This window comes from Bos javanicus, chromosome 25, assembly GCF_032452875.1.
Source record: "Bos javanicus breed banteng chromosome 25, ARS-OSU_banteng_1.0, whole genome shotgun sequence".
NCBI lineage: Eukaryota > Metazoa > Chordata > Mammalia > Artiodactyla > Bovidae > Bos > Bos javanicus.
In genome coordinates, this window is record NC_083892.1 from 11,054,370 (window position 1) to 11,072,842 (window position 18,473).

The window sequence follows — 18,473 nt, forward strand, 5'->3', positions numbered from 1 at the left end:
TTTGCCACCCTGTGGACTGCAGCCCACCAAGCTCTTCTGTCCATGGGGATTCTCTAGGCAAGAATACTGGAGTGGGTTGTCATTTCCTGCTCCAGGGGATCTTCCTGACCGAGGGATCGAACCTGTGTCCTTTACCTCTCCTGCATTGGCAGGCAGCTTCTTTACCGCTAGTACCACCTGGGAAACTGCAGGTATCTTGGTCTAATTAATCAGGACGTGTCTCATTCCACAGCCAGAGGAGGGGCGAAGCAAGATTTACTTGAATGTGATTAGATAGAACATCGTGATATGAAAGGAAATGCCAAAGGCAGTTTTTAAAAAATTATAATCTTTTCATGATTTAGCAGGTCATTATGATAATTCCTGGGATTTTTACAGACTTAAGAGCTTTTTCACAGACACATTTTTTTTTCAGAGAGCATCTTTCCTGATGCTCCAGCTGGAAGGGATTGCTCAGCCTCTTGAATCGCCAAAGGCTTCATCTTATAAAAGCATCTTATAAAGGCATCATCTTCATAAAGGCACCATCTTATAAAGGCATCATCTTTAGCCCAGCTCAGACGTCAGCCTTCTCTGACGCCTTCCCCCAACCCCGTCTGCCAGGAATACTAAATAGGTGTCATCCTGTAGGCCAGCCCTCTGATCGATTGGTTTGGGGTGACTGAGTGTCTTCTTGAGGAAGAAAGCCCTGATTGACTAGTGATGTCTGCCAAGCAGCAGGAAGTGGGGGATAGCAGCCAAACCTGATAGATTTCACTAGGCCCTGTGGTTGGGCTTTTAGGTGGACTCCAGCTATTTGGAGCTAAACTGCTTGAGCACAGGTTTACTCCCTAGCACACAGGATACTCCCTAGCACGGGTTTGCTAAACACAAGGTGAGAGATTTTAAAAGTTTGACATGTATTGCCAAAGAGTCTTGTGACTTAAACTTCTTCAGTCTTTCTCCCCTCTTCTCTCAATGCTAAAGGGCAAAACCCAAATGATGACTGATAAGCAGTCACACGTTATTAGCTCATGAGTTGTGCACCTTCCAGACACAGCTTGGGAGCCATGCATGGTGTTATTTATTCATTTATTTTTGGCTGCGCTGGGTCTTCGCTGCTGCACAGGCTTCTCTCTAGTCGCACCAAGCAGAGGGTCTTCTCTCTAGTCGCACCATGTGGGGGAGTGCTCTCTAGTCGTGGTGGCGTCTCACTGCAGGGGCTTCTCTTGTGGGGCAGGGACTCTAGGGCTTGCAGGCTTCAGTGGTTGCAACTCGGGGGCTTCGTTGTTCCTTGTCATGTGGAATCTCTCTGGACCAGGAATCAAATCTATGCCCCTTGCCTTGGCAGGCGGATTCTTAATCACTGGACCACCAGGCAAATCCCATGGCTGACTTTTAAGGCAGCCCTGAGCATTGATGGTCCCAGAACACAGCGAGTGCCTGACTGTGATTTAGGGCATGGGTCAGCCATGGGAGGCTGCCTGGCATGTGTCAAGGCCCATCAGAGAAGTGACTCCTGAGTGTTTTCTCTGGACGAGGCCTTTCCTGATTCCTTCCAAGTCCTCCTCTCTCCCTGAGTGCTAGTCCAGTTTGTCTGACTTCTAGGATGTGAACCCCATGACTTCCCTGTGCCTCACCACTGAGAACATTGCCTGGTGAGTGGTCAGCAGTTCTCTGGGTGATGCTCCCGCTTTGGGGGACAGCGAGCCTCTCTCCACAGCCCTCTGAGCCGCTTGTTACGGGTTGGTACTTTTCCATTTGGCTTCCAGAAATCTGCTTGTCCTTTTCTTCCTTTCTCATGTCCCTTTAATGTGATCATCCTCCATACAACCACTTCACATTCACTGAGCCTTTGCCACGCTTGGGCACAGTATTGAGCCTGCTAAGGGCTGCAGCTCATTTCATCCACACTGCGGCCCCTGAGATGAGTGTTGTTTTCTTTTTTTTTTTTAATTAATTTATTTTTGGCTGCAGTCCATGGGGTCTCAAAGAGTCTGACATGACTGAGCAACTGAACTGAACTTATTTTTTGGCTGTCCTGGGTCTTCATTGCTCCTTACTGGCTTTCTCTAGTTTCCGCGAGTGGGGGCTACTCTTCATTGCGGCACTCAGACTTCTCATTGTGGTGGCTTCTCTTGTGGATCATGGGCTCTAGATAGAGCATGCGGGCTTTGGCAGTCGCAGTGCGTGGGTCGCTAGTTGTGGCTCCAACCTCTAGGGTATGTATGGACTCAGTAGTTGTGGCTCACTGACTTAGTTGTCCAACAAACAGCATATGGACTGTTTCCAGACCAGAGATTGAACCCCTGTCCCTTGCATTGGCAGGCAGATTCTTAACCAGTGGGCCACCAGGGAAGTCCGTGAGTGTGTTTTTTAATCCCCGTTTTGTAGATGACGGGCCTCAGGGTCATAGAGGTTAAGTGACTTGCGCAAGAGCACGCATTAAGTGAGCCAACCAAGGCTTGCCTTGCATCAGAGTCTGAGCCTTTTCAAAGCACCTCTTTCGGCTGCTTTCCTGCCATCCTCTGGGCCTTTGCACCTGTCATTTCCTCTGCTGGTTGTGTCTTTCTCCTTTTTGTTCATAAGGTGAGCTCCCAGAGCTCAGCATGTTTACGGAACATAGAAAACCCTCTGGGTCGAGTGACTGGGGAGAAAACACGAGAGGAAGGGGCAGGAGATGGTGTTAGGGAGAGAGGCTGAAGCCAGATCTGCACGGAGATGGATTTTTATCTTTAGGGCAGTGGGAAGCATTGAAGATTTTAAACAGCAGGTGACAATATCAGCTGTTGCTTTGGGAAGATCACTCTTGCTCCTTGGTGGAGAAGGACTGGGGGACATTTCTCTCTCTCTCATTCCCTGCGGCTGTTGGAAATAGGGAAGGAAGGTCATATGCAACCTGTAAGTGCCCTCAGAGCCTCATAGAAATTCCAACAGGCAGTGGTTGTGCCTTTTATTTTGATGATAATGGGAACCATTTGTGATTTCATGTTTCTCTTCTGAGGCTGGCTCTGAATCTCGAATTCATTTCTAGTTATGCTATAGTTTGGAAAGAGTTATTTGAGGAGTAGGAAGCTCAGTGTGGTTTATGTAAGATGAAAGCTGTTTATATCAATAACTGTTTGTGGGGATATGAAATGGAGAAATCCAGGGTTTCAGAGCTTACTTAGTAACAGTGAGCATTGCTGTTTTAATGACTGCTGGAAACTGTTTGTCAGGTTTTGTCTCCTTGGTTCCATAGGATTTCCCCCCCCATTCTCTAGTGAGATGAAAGCTTTGTCTGATGTGGTCAAGTTACTCTCTGGCTGCAAAATAGAACCAGGGTTTGGACAGTTCGTGATAAACACCACTCGCAGCTGGGATGTTCCAATGTTTTATGCATTTATGGGAAATTGTTTTAACACCCTGGCTTCCACTGCCAAACAAAACACAAACACAAAGCAAAACCCTACTTTGCTTTGGAAATGATGGTGACATTTGTTTAAAGCTTGTATGTTGTGGGGGTATATTAGCAGGTATTTAGCAGCAAAATTGGCAGTTGTATGTGTTTCCTGCTTACTGTGTGGTAAATGGATTCTCAGCCCCAAGGAAGCTCAAGGAGGGTTTGTATGATTTCTGCGTGTGCGGAGGAATCAAGTAGGTATTATTAGTGATGTTGTATTTATTTGTGAAAGGCCTGATGGTCATCTTAAGCTTTTTTATACGAAAATAAGGCAACCGGGGAATATTGATTTTAGGTCTGTATGACACAAGAGTTTGGTCAAAGGCTCAGTGACTTATTCTCCATTAGTTAATTGTGTGGCCATCACAGTATCTGCTGTGCCTTTTTCACTTTGCGTTTCTCACCGGTTTGAATAGGCTGGGCTTCTGGGAGACAGAGGGATTGCCATCTGAGTGAAGAGCCACTGAGCGAGTTAACAGAAGCATCAGGATTGCAGCGGGGAACCTGAGAAGTTTCATGCTGACTGCACCTGGCTGCTTCCTTGAGTTGCACATGAAGAATTTTTAATTCTTTTAAAGAGCCTGAGTGGTTATTCTCTCTGATAAATGAAAGAATGCTCATTAATAAGAAACTGAAAAGTAAGGAAAAGTAGAAAGAATGGAAACCAAAAATATCCCGTGACTAATGTCAGTATCTTCTGTATTTCCTCCCTGTGCCTTTTACCTTTTATATATATTGTATTCAGAAAAATAAAATGACAGCTTCCCTTTATTCCTTCTGAAGCATCTAGATTTAGGTTAATCTCTTTTTTGCCCACAAAACTTCTCCTTACATCCCTTCTGTATTCTAACAGTATGTTTTATATTTTACCTAGAGTACTTATAAATGTTCTGATACTATTTATACATTATACTGAATGTAGTAAGACCCTGGCTAAAGTCTTGGGTATAGGAGGGGTGATTTCTTGGGAGGGGCAGGGGGACAGGGGCTGGCTGGGGTCTGCTTGACCTCTACATTTGGCGGGGGCGGGGTGGGGCGCGGGGGTCTGTTCTCTGTAAGGTACTTGCCAGAGTCATCTTTCATGGTTTCTGATGAGCATGGCAAGATTATACCTCACATTTATCTAAAAAATTTTTTTAAATAAATTAGTTTATTTTGATTATAAGCCCCAATAAGATCACTTTTCTTAAAAAAAAACTTTTTTTTCTTCTTTTGGCTGTATCACATGGAATGTGGGATCTCCGTTCTCTGACCAGGGATCAAACGTGTATCCCCTGCAGTGAAAGTGTGGTCTTTTAACCACTGGACTGCCAGGGAAGTCCCAAGATCACTCTTACAATCAGAGGAATTACTGTATGCTTTGACCATGCAGGATATCCTTGTTCCCTTTGTATGTTAAACGCGGAAAGATCTGTTATTGATTCTGTGCACCGGTCATAGGCTATCTTATCCCAACCTCCATTTTTTATTTGGGATCAGCCAAGAGTATTGAAGTGTGGATAAATCTGCAGGCTCTCTGCAGGCCTGAGTGGAGGGGCAGGATTGTGGCATGTGGCCCAGTGATCAAGAGCCAGGACTCCAGAGTCAGCCTTAGCTGTGTGGCCTTGATCCTGCTCCTGAGACTCCTCTGACATCATTCCTCTGTCTGTGTGGCAGGAGTAATACCACCTACCTCAGGTGTCTTCCCAGCAGAGAGCAAGCAGGGGCCACTGGGCATCTGTGCTGCCTCAGGCGTGTCCGTCACTCTCCCCATCACCATCCTCAGCAAGGCTCTGATTCTGTTGTCTCGGTTTTCAAAACCAAAGCCTCAGTGAACAGAAATGGTTCATCAGGGACTTCCCTGGGGGTCCAGTGGTTAAGAATCTACTTCCAGTGCAGGGGATGCAAGTTCGATCCCTGGTCAGGGAACTGGGGTCCCAGTTGGTACAGGGCTTCTAAGCCTGTGCACCACACCTAGAGAGAAAACCCACTCACCCCAACAAAGACCCCACATGCCACAACTAAACAAATGCCGCTGCTGCTGCTAAGTCGCTTCAGTCGTGTCAACTCTGTGTGACCCCAGAGACGGCAGCCCACCAGGCTCCCCGTCCCTGGGATTCTCCAGGCAAGAACACTGGAGTGGGTTGCCATTTCCTTCTCCAATGCATGAAAGTGAAAAGTGAAAGTGAAGTCGCTCAGTCATGTCCGACTCTTAGCGACCCCATGGACTGCAGCCTACCAGGCTCCTCCGTCCATGGGATTTTCCAGGCAAGAGTACTGGAGTGGGGTGCCATGTTACAGCCAAATAAATTTAATAAAAATAAATTTTACAGCCAAATAAATTTTTTGTTTTTTTTTAAAGAAAGAAAAGAAGTTGTCAGCCATTCTACTTGTGCCATTAGCAGGGGACTCTTGACAGGCACAACTCAGATGAGAAAGAAAGCCTTTGCTAGACAAGTGTTCACTTCCTAAGAATAAAAGCCTCAGGTCCAAAAATGACCTGATGTAGTCATATTCTGGACTATAAACTGGGACCATTGATACTACAGTGTTCAGTTCCACCAAATCAAAAACATATTCAGCTTAAATGGGTGGATTTACATAGCTGATCCATAAGGAAGCAGCGTTCATTTTTTCCAGCTCAACAACCTCTCGGTGCCAGCTGACCAGTGGTGGGCTCAGAGAAGGCGGGATGGGCCGTGGGGAGGGTCTGCCCCCGAGCTTTACCGTCTGGTGCTTGTGTGTTGTAGGTGGCGGAGATGCATGGCGAGCTGATCGAGTTCAACGAGCGCCTGCACCGGGCCCTGGTGGCCAAGGAAGCCCTCGTCTCCCAGATGCGGCAGGAGCTCATCGACCTGCGGGGGCCGGTGAGTGCCCCAGCCTTGCCCAACTTCTGCCCACACTGTCTGCCTACCACCTCTGCTGCCCGCAACCCTTCTGTTACATCAATGTCGAGGGCATGGAAAAGTACAGAGATTAAAAGGGAGAGCATCCAGGTACCCCCACTCAGATGGTGCCCCCATCCAGGTACCAGCCACCCAGGTGGTTGGTGGGCAAGTGAGTGAAGCTTCATCTGTGTTACAGCCACTCCCCATCACTCACATGAGCAGCTGAGCTCTGCCTCCTGTCAGATCAGCGGCGGAATTAGGTTCTCATAGGAGTAGGAACCCTACTGTGAGCTGCACACAAGAGGGATCTAGGTTGTATGCTCCTTACAAGAATCATCCCCAAACCACCCTCCCCTCCACGGCCCATGGGAAAATTATCTTCCATGAAACCAGTCCCTGGTATCTAAAGGTTGAGGGCCACTGTAATAGAGGGATTTTAAACTGCAGCCCTCTTGATACTTTGAGCCATTTCCTTCTTTGTCGGGGGCCATCCTGTGTATCATAAGATGTGTAGCAGCATCCCCAATTTCTACTCACTAGAGTCCAGTAGCAACCCCCCGCCACCCCAGTCACGGGAGCCAAGTATATCCCCAGACATTGTCAGATGTCCGCTCAGGGGCAGAATCACCCCTGGTTGAGAACGCCCCACTGAGTTTGTTCACTTTGTTAAATCTGTAATTCTCTGTTGAACGAAATACTGCTCTAGTTTAAATCTGGCTTTGCGTTCATAAACATTGGGGTTGTTTCCATTATTTTGCTACTGCAAACCACGTTGCTGAGAGCATCTTGTCCTTTTGTGCACGTTTATAACAGCTTTTTCTTTGCTTTAAAACTTTCTTATGATGTCAGATGTTAATAACACCCAAAGGTCGGCGGGTATGTGATACACTTTGATGTGACCATTGTTTGATTGAACTATTGTCAGTCATAGTCAATCTTATTTCAGATTCCCAACACCTGCTTTCCCCTTCTGTATTGTTTTGAATCAAATATTAGGCATTATTTCATCTCTAGACATTTCAGAATATAGCTATAAAAATCAAGAGAACAGATAGAGCAATCGAGTATAATTGAAACAAATATCATTGTCAGCCTCTGTTATCAATAATTCATTTATACCAACAAATATCAGTGTTCAAATTTCTTCTTGTCTCATAATTTTCTTAGTTTTTTGAATTGTAGTGAGAAGTGACAGATCTGGGTTTGTGTGCCGTCAGAGACTGGATTTTTCTTTTTTAAACAATTGAAAATTATCAAAATTTGGACTCTTGGCAAACCTTGTTACATACATGCTAAACAGCCAAGTAGCATAAAAGGGTATATTCAGTGAAAAAGAAATCGATTTTCTGTCCCAGAGGCAATAACAGCGATCAGTCTTGGGTTTGTCTTTCTAGAGATGAGCGTGGCTTGAGTAAGCCCCATGCACGTGCCTGCGTGTTTAATCACTAGTCACCTGCTTTATTCACTGTTGTGTCTATTACTTTTCTTCCTTCTAACTATACACTTTAGAGGTCACTTTATTTTATCGATACTTTGCATGTAGGTCCACGTCATTGTTTTAAAGAGTTGCATCGTAATCCTTTGAACTGGCAATACCATAGTTCGTCTAACCAGGCCCTATTGATGGATATATGGTTGTTTTCTGTTTTTATCTTTAAAACAGAGTTGACATAACATCCTTGTGAAATCCCACACTTAGACCGGAAGGTTGTCAGGCAGCTCATGGAGCTCTCTTGACTGGATATAGATCCAGAGTTCTCATCTTACAAGATTCTGGGGCACTGAATCTTTTTGTCCTCCTTCAGAAGAGAGGACCTCTTTCTGTCCTCCTCCACCTGTTGCAGGAAAACTCTTTCTGAGCGCCAGTACCTGTCAGGAGCTCCCAGTTGTCGGAGTTCCAACAGTGTGTTGGGCACACATGGATCTCTGCCTTCCTTATCTCATTTGATTTTTTTTTTTTTTAAGTCTTTATTGAATTTGTTTTTGGCCGGGAGGCACGCGAGATCTTAGCTCCCTGACCAGACCAGTGAACCCCCGCTGCATTGGAAGGCAAAGTCCTAGCCACTGGACTGCCAGAGAAGTCCCCTCTCATTTGAAGTCCAGCCTGTGAATCAAATGAAATTAGCCTCCTCTTGAGTAAGCACGGCAGCTGAGATGCAGAGGGTTCAGGCCCCGCTGGACTTATGATTAAGCTCCAGCACGGTGCTGGGCCCCCAGCCCATCGGGCTCCTTCAGCTCCAGGTCCTTTGCTTTCTCCCTCTGTGGGGCCTTTGCTCCCGTCCCTTCTGCCTGGAGTAAGGCTCTGGGCCCAGGCCACTCACCATCAGAATCACCTCCTCAGGAGACCCGACAAGGGCAGATTTTCCTTGTCAAGTGTGATGTTTGTATGTATCTCTCTCTCCTTCTCTTACTATAATTTTATGTTTATCTCTCACTAATCAGTGTCTCAAGGCACCACCACCTCTTTGAGGATAAGTGCCCTGTCTTTTTCCCTTTAAATTCCAGTGATTCACACAGTAGGTACTTAATGACTGTAAGTTGACTTACAGAATGAGTGAGTGAATGTCAAGTAGTAAGTGGTGGAGTCCAGGTTTCCCTGGACCCCTGATAAGTGACCCATCTTCTCTCCTCGTGCCGCACTCCCTTTGGCCTCCAGTCTGGATGCCCATGAGGGCAGTGCCATCCTTTACCCAGAGGCAGCTCAAACTGTCATCAGAGCCTTTCCGGCGGGCAGGCTGTGATGGCCAGCAGTCAGGAGAGAGTAAGTGGTCCTGCAGGCTGTTGGGAAGAGCTGGCCTTTCTGACACTGGCCCAGGGAAGCCCCTTGACCTTGTCGATTTTGCCTCAGGCCCGCTCTAGTCATCTGCCTAGAGCCAGGCAGCCTGGACAAAGGAGGGAGGCAGCTGTGAGCTCAGTTTCGGTTCTGGAGCCCACTCTTCCTTCCCAGGTGGTGCTAGCAGCAAAGAACCCGGCTATCAATGCAGGAAACATGAGACAAGAGTTCTATCCCTGGGCTGGGAAGAGCCCCTGGAGGAGGGCGTGGGAATGCACTCCAGTATTTTTGCCTGGAGAATCCCCATGGACAGAGGAGCCTACTGAGGCTGTGGTCCATAGGGTCGCAAAGAGTCGGATACCACTGAAGCGACTTAGCACGCCTGCATGCTCCCGCCCGTCCTGAGGGGCCTCTGTTGGGAGAGGCTCTTCTCATTGCCACTCTCTGCTGCCCTCAGATTAGACTTCCTCCCAGACACCAGAGTATTCAAGGGCCTCAAGGGCAGGGAGGGGTCTGCTGTGTTTGGAAGCCCTGGTTTCCTCTTCTATTGGGTGGCTTTGGGGATTCCACGAGATGCTGCTGGTAAAGGCACTTGTTGGTGGGCACTGGGGCGGAGGGGGGTGGCCCTGTTTTCGTCTCTGAATCTCCATGCCCAGGACTGTGCCTGACACAGAGTAGGTGCTCCGTTAAGTGTTTGCTAGGTGAGAACTTCACTGTTTAGAGCAGAGGACAATTCCATGGAGCAAATAATAATTTTTCTTTTGGTTGCACCTGTTGGCCTGTGGGATCTTCCCTGACCAGGGACTGAACCTGTGACCCCTGCAGTGAGAGTCAGAAGTCTTAACCACTGGACCGCCAGGGAAGTCCAGATGGTAATTGCTTTTTTAGAGATAGGTACAAAGACACAGTGTCTTCTCAGTGGTATGTTTTTATGACTTTTAAAGTAAGTCATTTATTTTAAGGAGGAGTTTGGGATTAAGGGTTGAGTTTTTTCCTTTTATTTTTTTGAATGCAAGTATTTTTAGGACTCTCTCCTCATTATTCTCTCCCCCTCTGGTATGAGATGTGAATGAACGCTGGAGTTTTTGTTTGTTTTTTTTTTTTAAACCTTTTAGCAGGATTTGATTACAGCCCTGAAAATTCTCTGGGAGAATAGCTCCTATTTTGAATAAATGGGGACAGAGTCTTGTAAGACGGCAGGGTGCGGCTGTCAATTACAGTCACGGCACATGGAGAGCAGCTCAAATTCGGTCTCACTTTATGTGACTGCACTTGGATTGCTCCCTTTCGTGCCGCCTCTGTGGGTCTCTGTTTCCCCGTCCCATGTGCTGTTTAAGTTGATCACCTCCGCTTAAGCAGAAAAGACGGCGCCGCCTGGTACGGCTGGAGGTCTGTAGCCTCACTTCCCTGACTCGAAGCATCAGCCCTCCTGGCTTATTCTCCTGCCACCTGTCCCCTCCCTTGTCTGTGTGATGAGAGCCATTCACTACGTGGCGTGCACTTTTACCTTTCCCCAGCACAGTATAGTCATTCGGTCCATTTTTCAGCTTAGCAAACCGAGGCACAGAGGTTTTAGGACTCACCCCGAGGCACACAGCTCCGAGGTTCCACAAGATTGCAAATCCAGGACCATATCATTCTTCAGTGCTGTGCTGCTTAACTCTCCTGTTTCTCGTTCCTTTTTCATTTCAAGCAGGGTTTAATGTCTTTTGTCCTCCAGGCACAACCCTCCTGGCGATTTTAAAGGTTCCCATCCCTCTGTGGCAGAGTTCTCAAGCATTCCACTCCCTGCCCGCAGACTGCATCTTCCACTGCCTCGTCTCCTCCTCTAGCTTTTTCACATCAAAGTGGGTTGTTGTTGTTGTTTTTTACTTAACTGATCACTTCATCTTGACATCAGACTACACTCTTTGGAATTTGTAATCTAGAGAAGGTGGAGTATTCTGAGAGCAGAATAGTTTCCTGAGTGTAGAATAGTGATTCGAAGGATGCATTATAGGTGGTGGTGGTTGTTCAGTCACTAAGTCGTGTCCAACTCTTGGTGACCCCTTGGGCTGCAGCACGCCAGACTTCCCTGTCCTTGACCATCTCCTGAAACTTGCTCAAACTCATGTCCATTGAGTCGGTGATGCCATCCAACCATCTCATCCTCTGTCATCCCCTTCTGCTCCTGCCTTCAATCTTTCCCAGCATCAGGGTCTTTTCCAGTGAGTCAGTTCTTCACCTCAGTTGGCTGAAGTATTGGAGATTCAGCATCATCAGTCCTTCCAATGAATATTCAGGGTTGATTTCCTTTGGGATTGATAGGTTTGATCTCCTTGTAATCTGAGGAACTCTCAAGAGTCTTCTCCAGCACCACAGTCTGAAAGCATCAATTCTTGGGTGCTCAGCCATCTTCATGGTTCAGTTCTCACATCTGTACATGACTGTGGGAGAAACCATAGCTTTGACTCTGTGGACCTTTGTTGATCAAGTGATGTCTCTGCTTTTTAATATGCTGTCTGGGTTGGTCATAGCTTTTCTTCCAAGGAGCAAGCGTCTTTCAATTTAGTGGCAGCAGTCACCGTCTGCATGATTTTGGAGCTCAAGAAAATAGTCTGTCACTAGGTGGTACATATAAAAAAGAAGAGGGTATTGTGATAAATCATCTCAAACAAAGATGGTCAGGAGGCCTCTCTCTGTAGCACTTTCCACCAGGGCCATCCGTGAAGGGTAGACCTGGCACACCTCTTACGCGTTTATTTCCCCAAGAACCATCTTTTCTAAGATGCTTTCCAAGAGATGCTTTTAGGAAACTTAGGGCCGAGTTACATATCACATTCGTTACCCACACATGCTGCAGGGAGACCCTGACAGCCTGGGCTGTCCCATGAAGCTGCCCCAACCTGGGACCCACAGAGGTTGGAGGGGGAGGTGGCATTGCATGACTGTGGGGTGCCCTGGACCTGCCCCTCTGGAGGCGAGTGACCGGCTGGGTGTTTAGTCTTGGGTTCCACTGCCCTCCCACCTGCCACCCCCATTGGCCTGGCTCTTGGTCATCTGAACTCCTGTATGTCCCCGGGCACTTTGAGCCTCATGCACACAGGTTCCCAGAGAGGAGGCTGTGCGGGGCTCTTGGATTCCCTGCGCTCTCGTTTTCAGCCTCTTGTTTATTTATTTGGCTGCATCGGGTCTTAGTTGCGGCACGCAGGGTCTTCATTGTGTTGCGGGATCTTTCACTGTGGCGTCCGGGCTTAGTTGCTCTGCAGTATTTGAGATCTTAGTTCACCATCCAGGGGTCGAACCTGCATCCCTAGCACTGCCAGACATGTTCTTGACCACTGGACCGCAGGGAAGTCCATCCCTCTGCTTTGTAATCTCTTTTTCTGTCTCTCTGTCTCTCTCTTCCTCTCTACTTCTCCTTGTTTCTCACTCTCTGTCCCTTTCTGTCTTGGTCTGCCTCTGCCTGTCTTTCCTTCTCTCTCTCTCTTTCACCCACTGTGTGTGTGTTGGTCTCTCTGCCCCTGTCTGATTGTCTGTCTGTCTCTCCCCAATGCTGAGTCTCTCTCTCCGAGGCTGTCCCATGCTCTGTCTGTCTCTCGGCTCCCCGCTCCCTTCCCATTATCTCTAGTTTCATAAACACGTCCATTGCTCTACAGTGTAATGATGATGCTATTCATTGCAACTGCCTAGAAACATTTTAAACGCTTTCCATTTCAGGTCCCCCAAAGCACCTTACAGTAGAACCACCTTCCACAAAAGCCTGCACAGATCCTCCCCTCTTGCCCACACCCCTCCTGAACACCTGGCTAAGCCCCTAATCTGTTCCAGTGACACTTTGTGGGTCAGCACCTGTCACTCTGTGTTATCACCTGGTGTTGAATTTTCCTTTTTAAATCTGAGGATGGATAGCTGCCTGGCGACAGGGGCCGTGTTCACTTTCCTCTTCTTGGAGGCTGGTGCGCACACTCAGGGAGCAGGTGCTGTGTGAGTCTGCCCACGCACCTGCGGTAGCTATGGAAACTCTCTATTAACCGCAGTGTTTGATTATCCAGAAAGGTGCCATCCTGGAGGCTGTCGGATGGCAGAGACTTGCTGTTAATTCTCGCTGTAAGCTGCTCAGTGTTTCCATGGGACCCCTTCCCTCCATTATTGGAATGATGGAGCTGATGGGAGAGAAAGATGAGGGATTTAAAATTCAGGTGTGAGATAGATGGAAGAAACTCATCCCAAGTTTTGTAATAAGGTTCACTTTGAAATAAAATGCTTCTTGGGACTTTCTTGGTATCTTTAAAACCTTCCGAGGGAGTGATCTCATTTGAGAGCTGATGCTATTTAAGTCCTGAAGCTTAATAAGAAATATATTTTTCAGCTGGGTGGCACTTGCCAAATATCTAATGATCAAGCACTAAATTGTCTGTGGTCCCACGGCAGCTCTAAACAGCGTGTTCCAAATAATAAGAAGCTTTTTAATTCGGCGCTTGGACATCCGTGTTCTAATCGTCTACCGTCTTGAAGGAGATTATTTTTAAAAGTGCCATTTAAGAGAGGCTACTAAAAATATGTCTCACATAGAAGCTTAGCTCAGAAATATTAGTTTCTGACACAGAATCATCCGGAAAGATGCTTGCAGAACCCGCTTTAAACAGCTCAGTGCCGGGGAATAAAAGCCCCCCTTTGAGCCCAGTCATCTGTCTGTGTGCAAATAGGCAGTCACGTGCTCCCTGACGTTAATGCTGGACTCACAGGTCTGTCTTCCCAAGGGTGCCCAGGTTATACCCCTGGTTTATGCCTGGTTCACTCAGCACAATGAGTAGTTCGGTTCCTCTGGGGAACCCTGAGGGGCTTGGGTTTAGGGTTTGGGTGGACAGAGCCTGGCTAACCCAAGGCTTATGGCTGCGGAACTTTGAAATTACATTTGCAGTAAGATTGCAAGTGTTGGGTGCTCAGTCATGTCTGACTCTTTGTGAACCCACAGACTGTGGCCCACCGGGCTCCTCTGTCCATGGAATTCTCCAGGCAAGAATACTGGAGTGGGTTGTCATTTTCAGTTGGATGACGGAAATCCTGAGCTCGTGACCCATACCAATTACTGGTGCAAACAAGGCTACTCATCTTTATTTAATAACTTAGCTCTGATCTCACTTTTTGCCTTCTACAGAAGCTGCTCCCAGCCTCAACCCCCACCTCTCAAGGGTTAAACCTCAAGGTCTTGAGTTGCTTGGCTCCTAACCATTGTGTTTTATTGACATGTACGTTTCTCAGTCTAAGGTCATTAACCAGGAAACACGGTTCTTAAGTCTCAGGCAGCCACTTGGGACTCCTGTGTAGACTGGCCCAGGGTTGGACCTCTGTCTCATGCTGTCAGACTGGGCCACTGTCCTTGACTCATGTCATTCTTGTCATCCTCAAAATGCAGATTCTTCAGCCTCTTCTGTTCTGTCCCCACAGCCTCTTGTCAATTCTCCTGATCATAATGTGTCCATCTAAATTCCAAGTTAATTGACCATATTTCTGCTAAATTAACACACACTGTATTTCCAAGGATGCATAATAACCACATGATTATACTCGTACATACCCTCTAACTAAATATAGGTGCTTATTTCTTAATTGAATAAATATCTTTCTTCATGATAACAGAGCTCCCTTCTGATTAGTCTTGCCTTCCCTACCAATTACCCATGACTTAATTTTTTTTAAAGATTTCTGTTTTTTATAATTTTTTTAAAAGGCTCATCTCCTGTCCTTTTTCTCCTGGTTCATCATGCACTTGGGGCTGCTAATACGAAGTGAGGTTCAGTGATGGCTCAGTTTTCATTGAGTGGCATCAGAGCCTCAGAGGGACCGTACAGTTTGTTCTGGGAGTGTTCCCAATCTCCTTAAAAAGTGAAAGTGTTAATCGCTCAGTCCTGTCCGACTCTTTGTGACCCTATGGACTGTAACCCATGGACAGGCTCCTCTGTCCATGGATTTCTCCAGGCAAGAATACTGGAGTGGGTTGCCGTTTTCTTCTCTAGCGGATCTTCCTGACCCAGGGATCAAACCTACATCTCCTCCATTGCAGGTGGATTCTTTACTGTCTGAGCAATAGAGAAGCCCAGTGTCCTTGAGGTGGATTTATATAACCTTCCAGTGGAAATTGATGCTGTTTTTACTGTGTGTGTCCTGGAGGTGGATTCCCTGGTCAGCCGGTTTGCAGGCTCTAGAGCAGACTGTGCCTGGATCCGTTGTTACTTCTCTGGGAAACCAAGCCAAACACTTTGCTGCCGTGACCTGTTCTTTTGACCTCTTCCTGAGGGACAGGTACCGTCTTGGAACTGACCCTGGGGTTCCTGAGCCTCCATACCCATTGGGTCGACAGAAGTACTGCTGTTCTCGTTTCTGAGGGAAAAGGTTCAAGTGGTGGTCCCCTGAGCCCAGAACCTGCAGGCCTCACCCACACCGAGGTGGGTGGCTGTGGTTTGAGATGTGACATGAGATCGGACTTTGCCACAAGACTTTTGATAAAGTCAGAAGAGCCTTGTGTTCACTTAGATTTTTATTTCTTTCCTAGGAAAGTAGCTTTCTTTTTTCGTCCTTCTTCTTTTTTTTTTCGTTTGGCTGTCCAGAGTGTCATCGCCTCTGTCGGCATGAGAGCATGTGCCCCCGGTGTGAATCCCCACCTCCCCCTGTTACAGTGAGGCTCCCAGCCAGCTGTGGCTCCCAGAGTCTCTGTACAGGCAGAGCAATATATATTTATTTGGCCTGTGCTGGGTCTTCGTTGCTGTGAAGGCTGCTCTCTAGTTGTGACGAGCAGGCTTCTCATTGCAGTGGTTCCTCTTTTTGTGCAGCACGGCTCTCAGGCATCCAGGCTTCAGCAGTTCCCTCTCCTGGGCTCCAGAGAAGCACAGGCTCAGGAGTTGGGGTGTAGGGGCTTAGTTATCCTATAGCATGTGGGATCTTCCCAGAACAGGGGTCAAACCCTTGTCTCCTACACTGGCAGGCGAATCCTTTACCACTGAACCACCAGGGAAGCCCGCAGATCTTTTAGTTTCTTCCCTCCCCCTCCACCCCCCATTGAAGTAGATTTGACTTACAATGAATGCTGTGTTAGTTTCAGGTATACAGCAAAGTGATTCAATTGTATATTTTCTTCTTTCAGATTCTTTTCCATTATAGGTTATTACAAGGTATCGGATATGGTTCCCTGTCCTGTACAGTAGGTCCATGTTGTTTTTCTATTTTTTATGTGCTGTTAGCTTCGTTTTAGAAAAGTCTGGCAGATGCTGCAGTGGGACGTGACCCTGGCCTTGCCTGGCCCCTCACTCTCGGCCCGTGGGCCAGAGGCCAGCCCCTCCCCTGTGCGCATGACCTCCAACTTGCGTTGCCTTGCTTCTCTGCTTTTTGTCTTTCAGATCTGCTTTCAATTTTTTTTCTAAATGACGCAAATAATGTAAGAATCTATTTTTGAAAGAAATGAAGCATTATCCAACTAAAGAGAGTATAAGATCAAGTGCCTCTCTCCCAGAGATCCTGACTCGGAAAAGCTTGCTTGTATCCTTCATGAGTATGTGTCTCCTCCTCCTCCGTGCCCACCCTCCCAGGTCATCCCCGCCCTTGAAACTCCGGCTCATTCTAAAGCCCACAGTGACTCCTTCAGTTCTAATTTCTGTGTTTACTTTTAGCTTCTGAGCTCCTGTAACCCTCTTCCCCTCTGGACCACCCACTTTGCCTACTTTTCTTATGTTGCCTTTTGTTTTTGTTCAGTTGCTAAGTCGCATCTGACTCTTCGCGACCCTGTGGACTGCAGCACTCCAGCCTTCCCTGTCCTTTGCTATCTCCCGGAGTTTGCTCGGATTCGTGTCCATTGAGTTGGTGATGCCATCCAACCATCTCGTCTTCTGTCGCCCCCTTCTCCTCTTGCCCTCAGTTTTTGCCAGCATCAGAGTCTTTTCCAGTGAATTAGGTCCTCGCATCAGGTGGCCAAAGTATTGGAGCTTCAGCATCAGTCCTTCCAATGAATATTCAGGACTGATTTCCTTTAGTATTGACTGTTTTGGTTTGGTCTCCTCGCTGTCCAAGGGACTCTCAAGAGTCCTCTCCAACACTATAATTCAAAGGCATCAATTCTTCCTTGCTCAGCCTTCTTTATGGTTCAACTCTCACATCTATACCTGACTGCTGAAAAAACCATAGCTTTGACTAACCCGACCTTTGTTGGCAAAGTGAAGGCTTTGCTTTTTAATACTCTGTCTAGGTTTGTCATGGCTTTCCTTCCAAGGAGCAAGTTTCTTTTAATTTCATGGCTGCAGTCAGTGTCCATAATGATTTTGGAACCCAAGAAAATAAAATCTGTCACTGCTTTTCCTCCATCTGTTTGCCTTGAAGTGATGGGCCCTTTTGTTTACTTCAGATCAGATCAGATCAGATCAGTCGCTCAGTTGTGTCTGACTCTTTGTGACCCCATGAATCGCAGCATGCCAGGCCTCCCTGTGCATCACCAACTCCCAGAGTTCACTCAGACTCATATCCATCGAGTCAGTGATGCCATCCAGCCATCTCATCCTCTGTCATCCCCTTCTCCTCTTGCCCCCAATCCCTCCCAGCATCAGAGTCTTTTCCAATGAGTCAACTCTTCACATGAGGTGGCCAAAGTACTGGAGTTTCAGCTTTAGCATCATTCCTTCCAAAGAAATCCCAGGGCTGATCTCCTTCAGAATGGACTAGTTGGATCTCCTTGCAGTCCAAGGGACTCTCAAGAGTCTTCTCCAACACCACAGTTCAAAAGCATCAATTCTTCGGTGCTCAGCCTTCTTCACAGTCCAACTCTCGCATCCATACATGACCACAGGAAAAACCATAGCCTTGACTAGACGGACCTTTGTTGACAAAGTAATGTCTCTGCTTTTGAATATGCTATCTAGGTTGGTCATAAATTTCCTTCCAAGGAGTAAGCATCTTTTAATTTCGTGGCTGCAGTCACCATCTGCAGTGATTTTGGAGCCCAGAAAAATAAAGTCTGACACTGTTTCCACTGTTTTCATAGCTATCTCCCATGAAGTGATGGGACCAGATGCCATGATCTTCGTTTTCTGAATGTTGAGCTTTAAGCCAACTTTTTCACTCTCCACTTTCACTTTCATCAAGAGGCTTTTGAGTTCCTCTTCACTTTCTGCCATAAGGGTGGTGTCATCTGCATATCTGAGGTTATTGATATTTCTCCCAGCAATCTTGATTCCAGCTTGTGTTTCTTCCAGTCCAGCGTTTCTCATGATGTACTCTGCATATAAGTTAAATAAACGGGGTGACAATATATAGCCTTGACGTACTCCTTTTCCTATTTGGAACCTGTTGTTCCATGTCCAATTCTAACTGTTGCTTCCTGACCTGCATACACATTTCTCAAGAGGCAGATCAGGCGGTCTGGTATTCCCATCTCTTTCAGAATTGT

At 47.1% G+C, this 18,473-nt stretch overlaps 1 protein-coding gene across 4 annotated transcripts in view; it reads left to right on the forward strand.

Moving 5' to 3' along the window:
- Nucleotides 1-18,473, forward strand: part of SNX29 (sorting nexin 29) — a 599,088-nt gene that overhangs the window by 358,905 nt on the left and 221,710 nt on the right. For all 4 annotated transcript variants that reach the window (XM_061402536.1, XM_061402537.1, XM_061402539.1 and 1 more), the window contains one exon: nucleotides 6,151-6,267. In XM_061402536.1, the coding sequence (XP_061258520.1) occupies nucleotides 6,151-6,267 (117 nt within the window). The remainder of the gene's footprint in view (nucleotides 1-6,150; nucleotides 6,268-18,473) is intronic.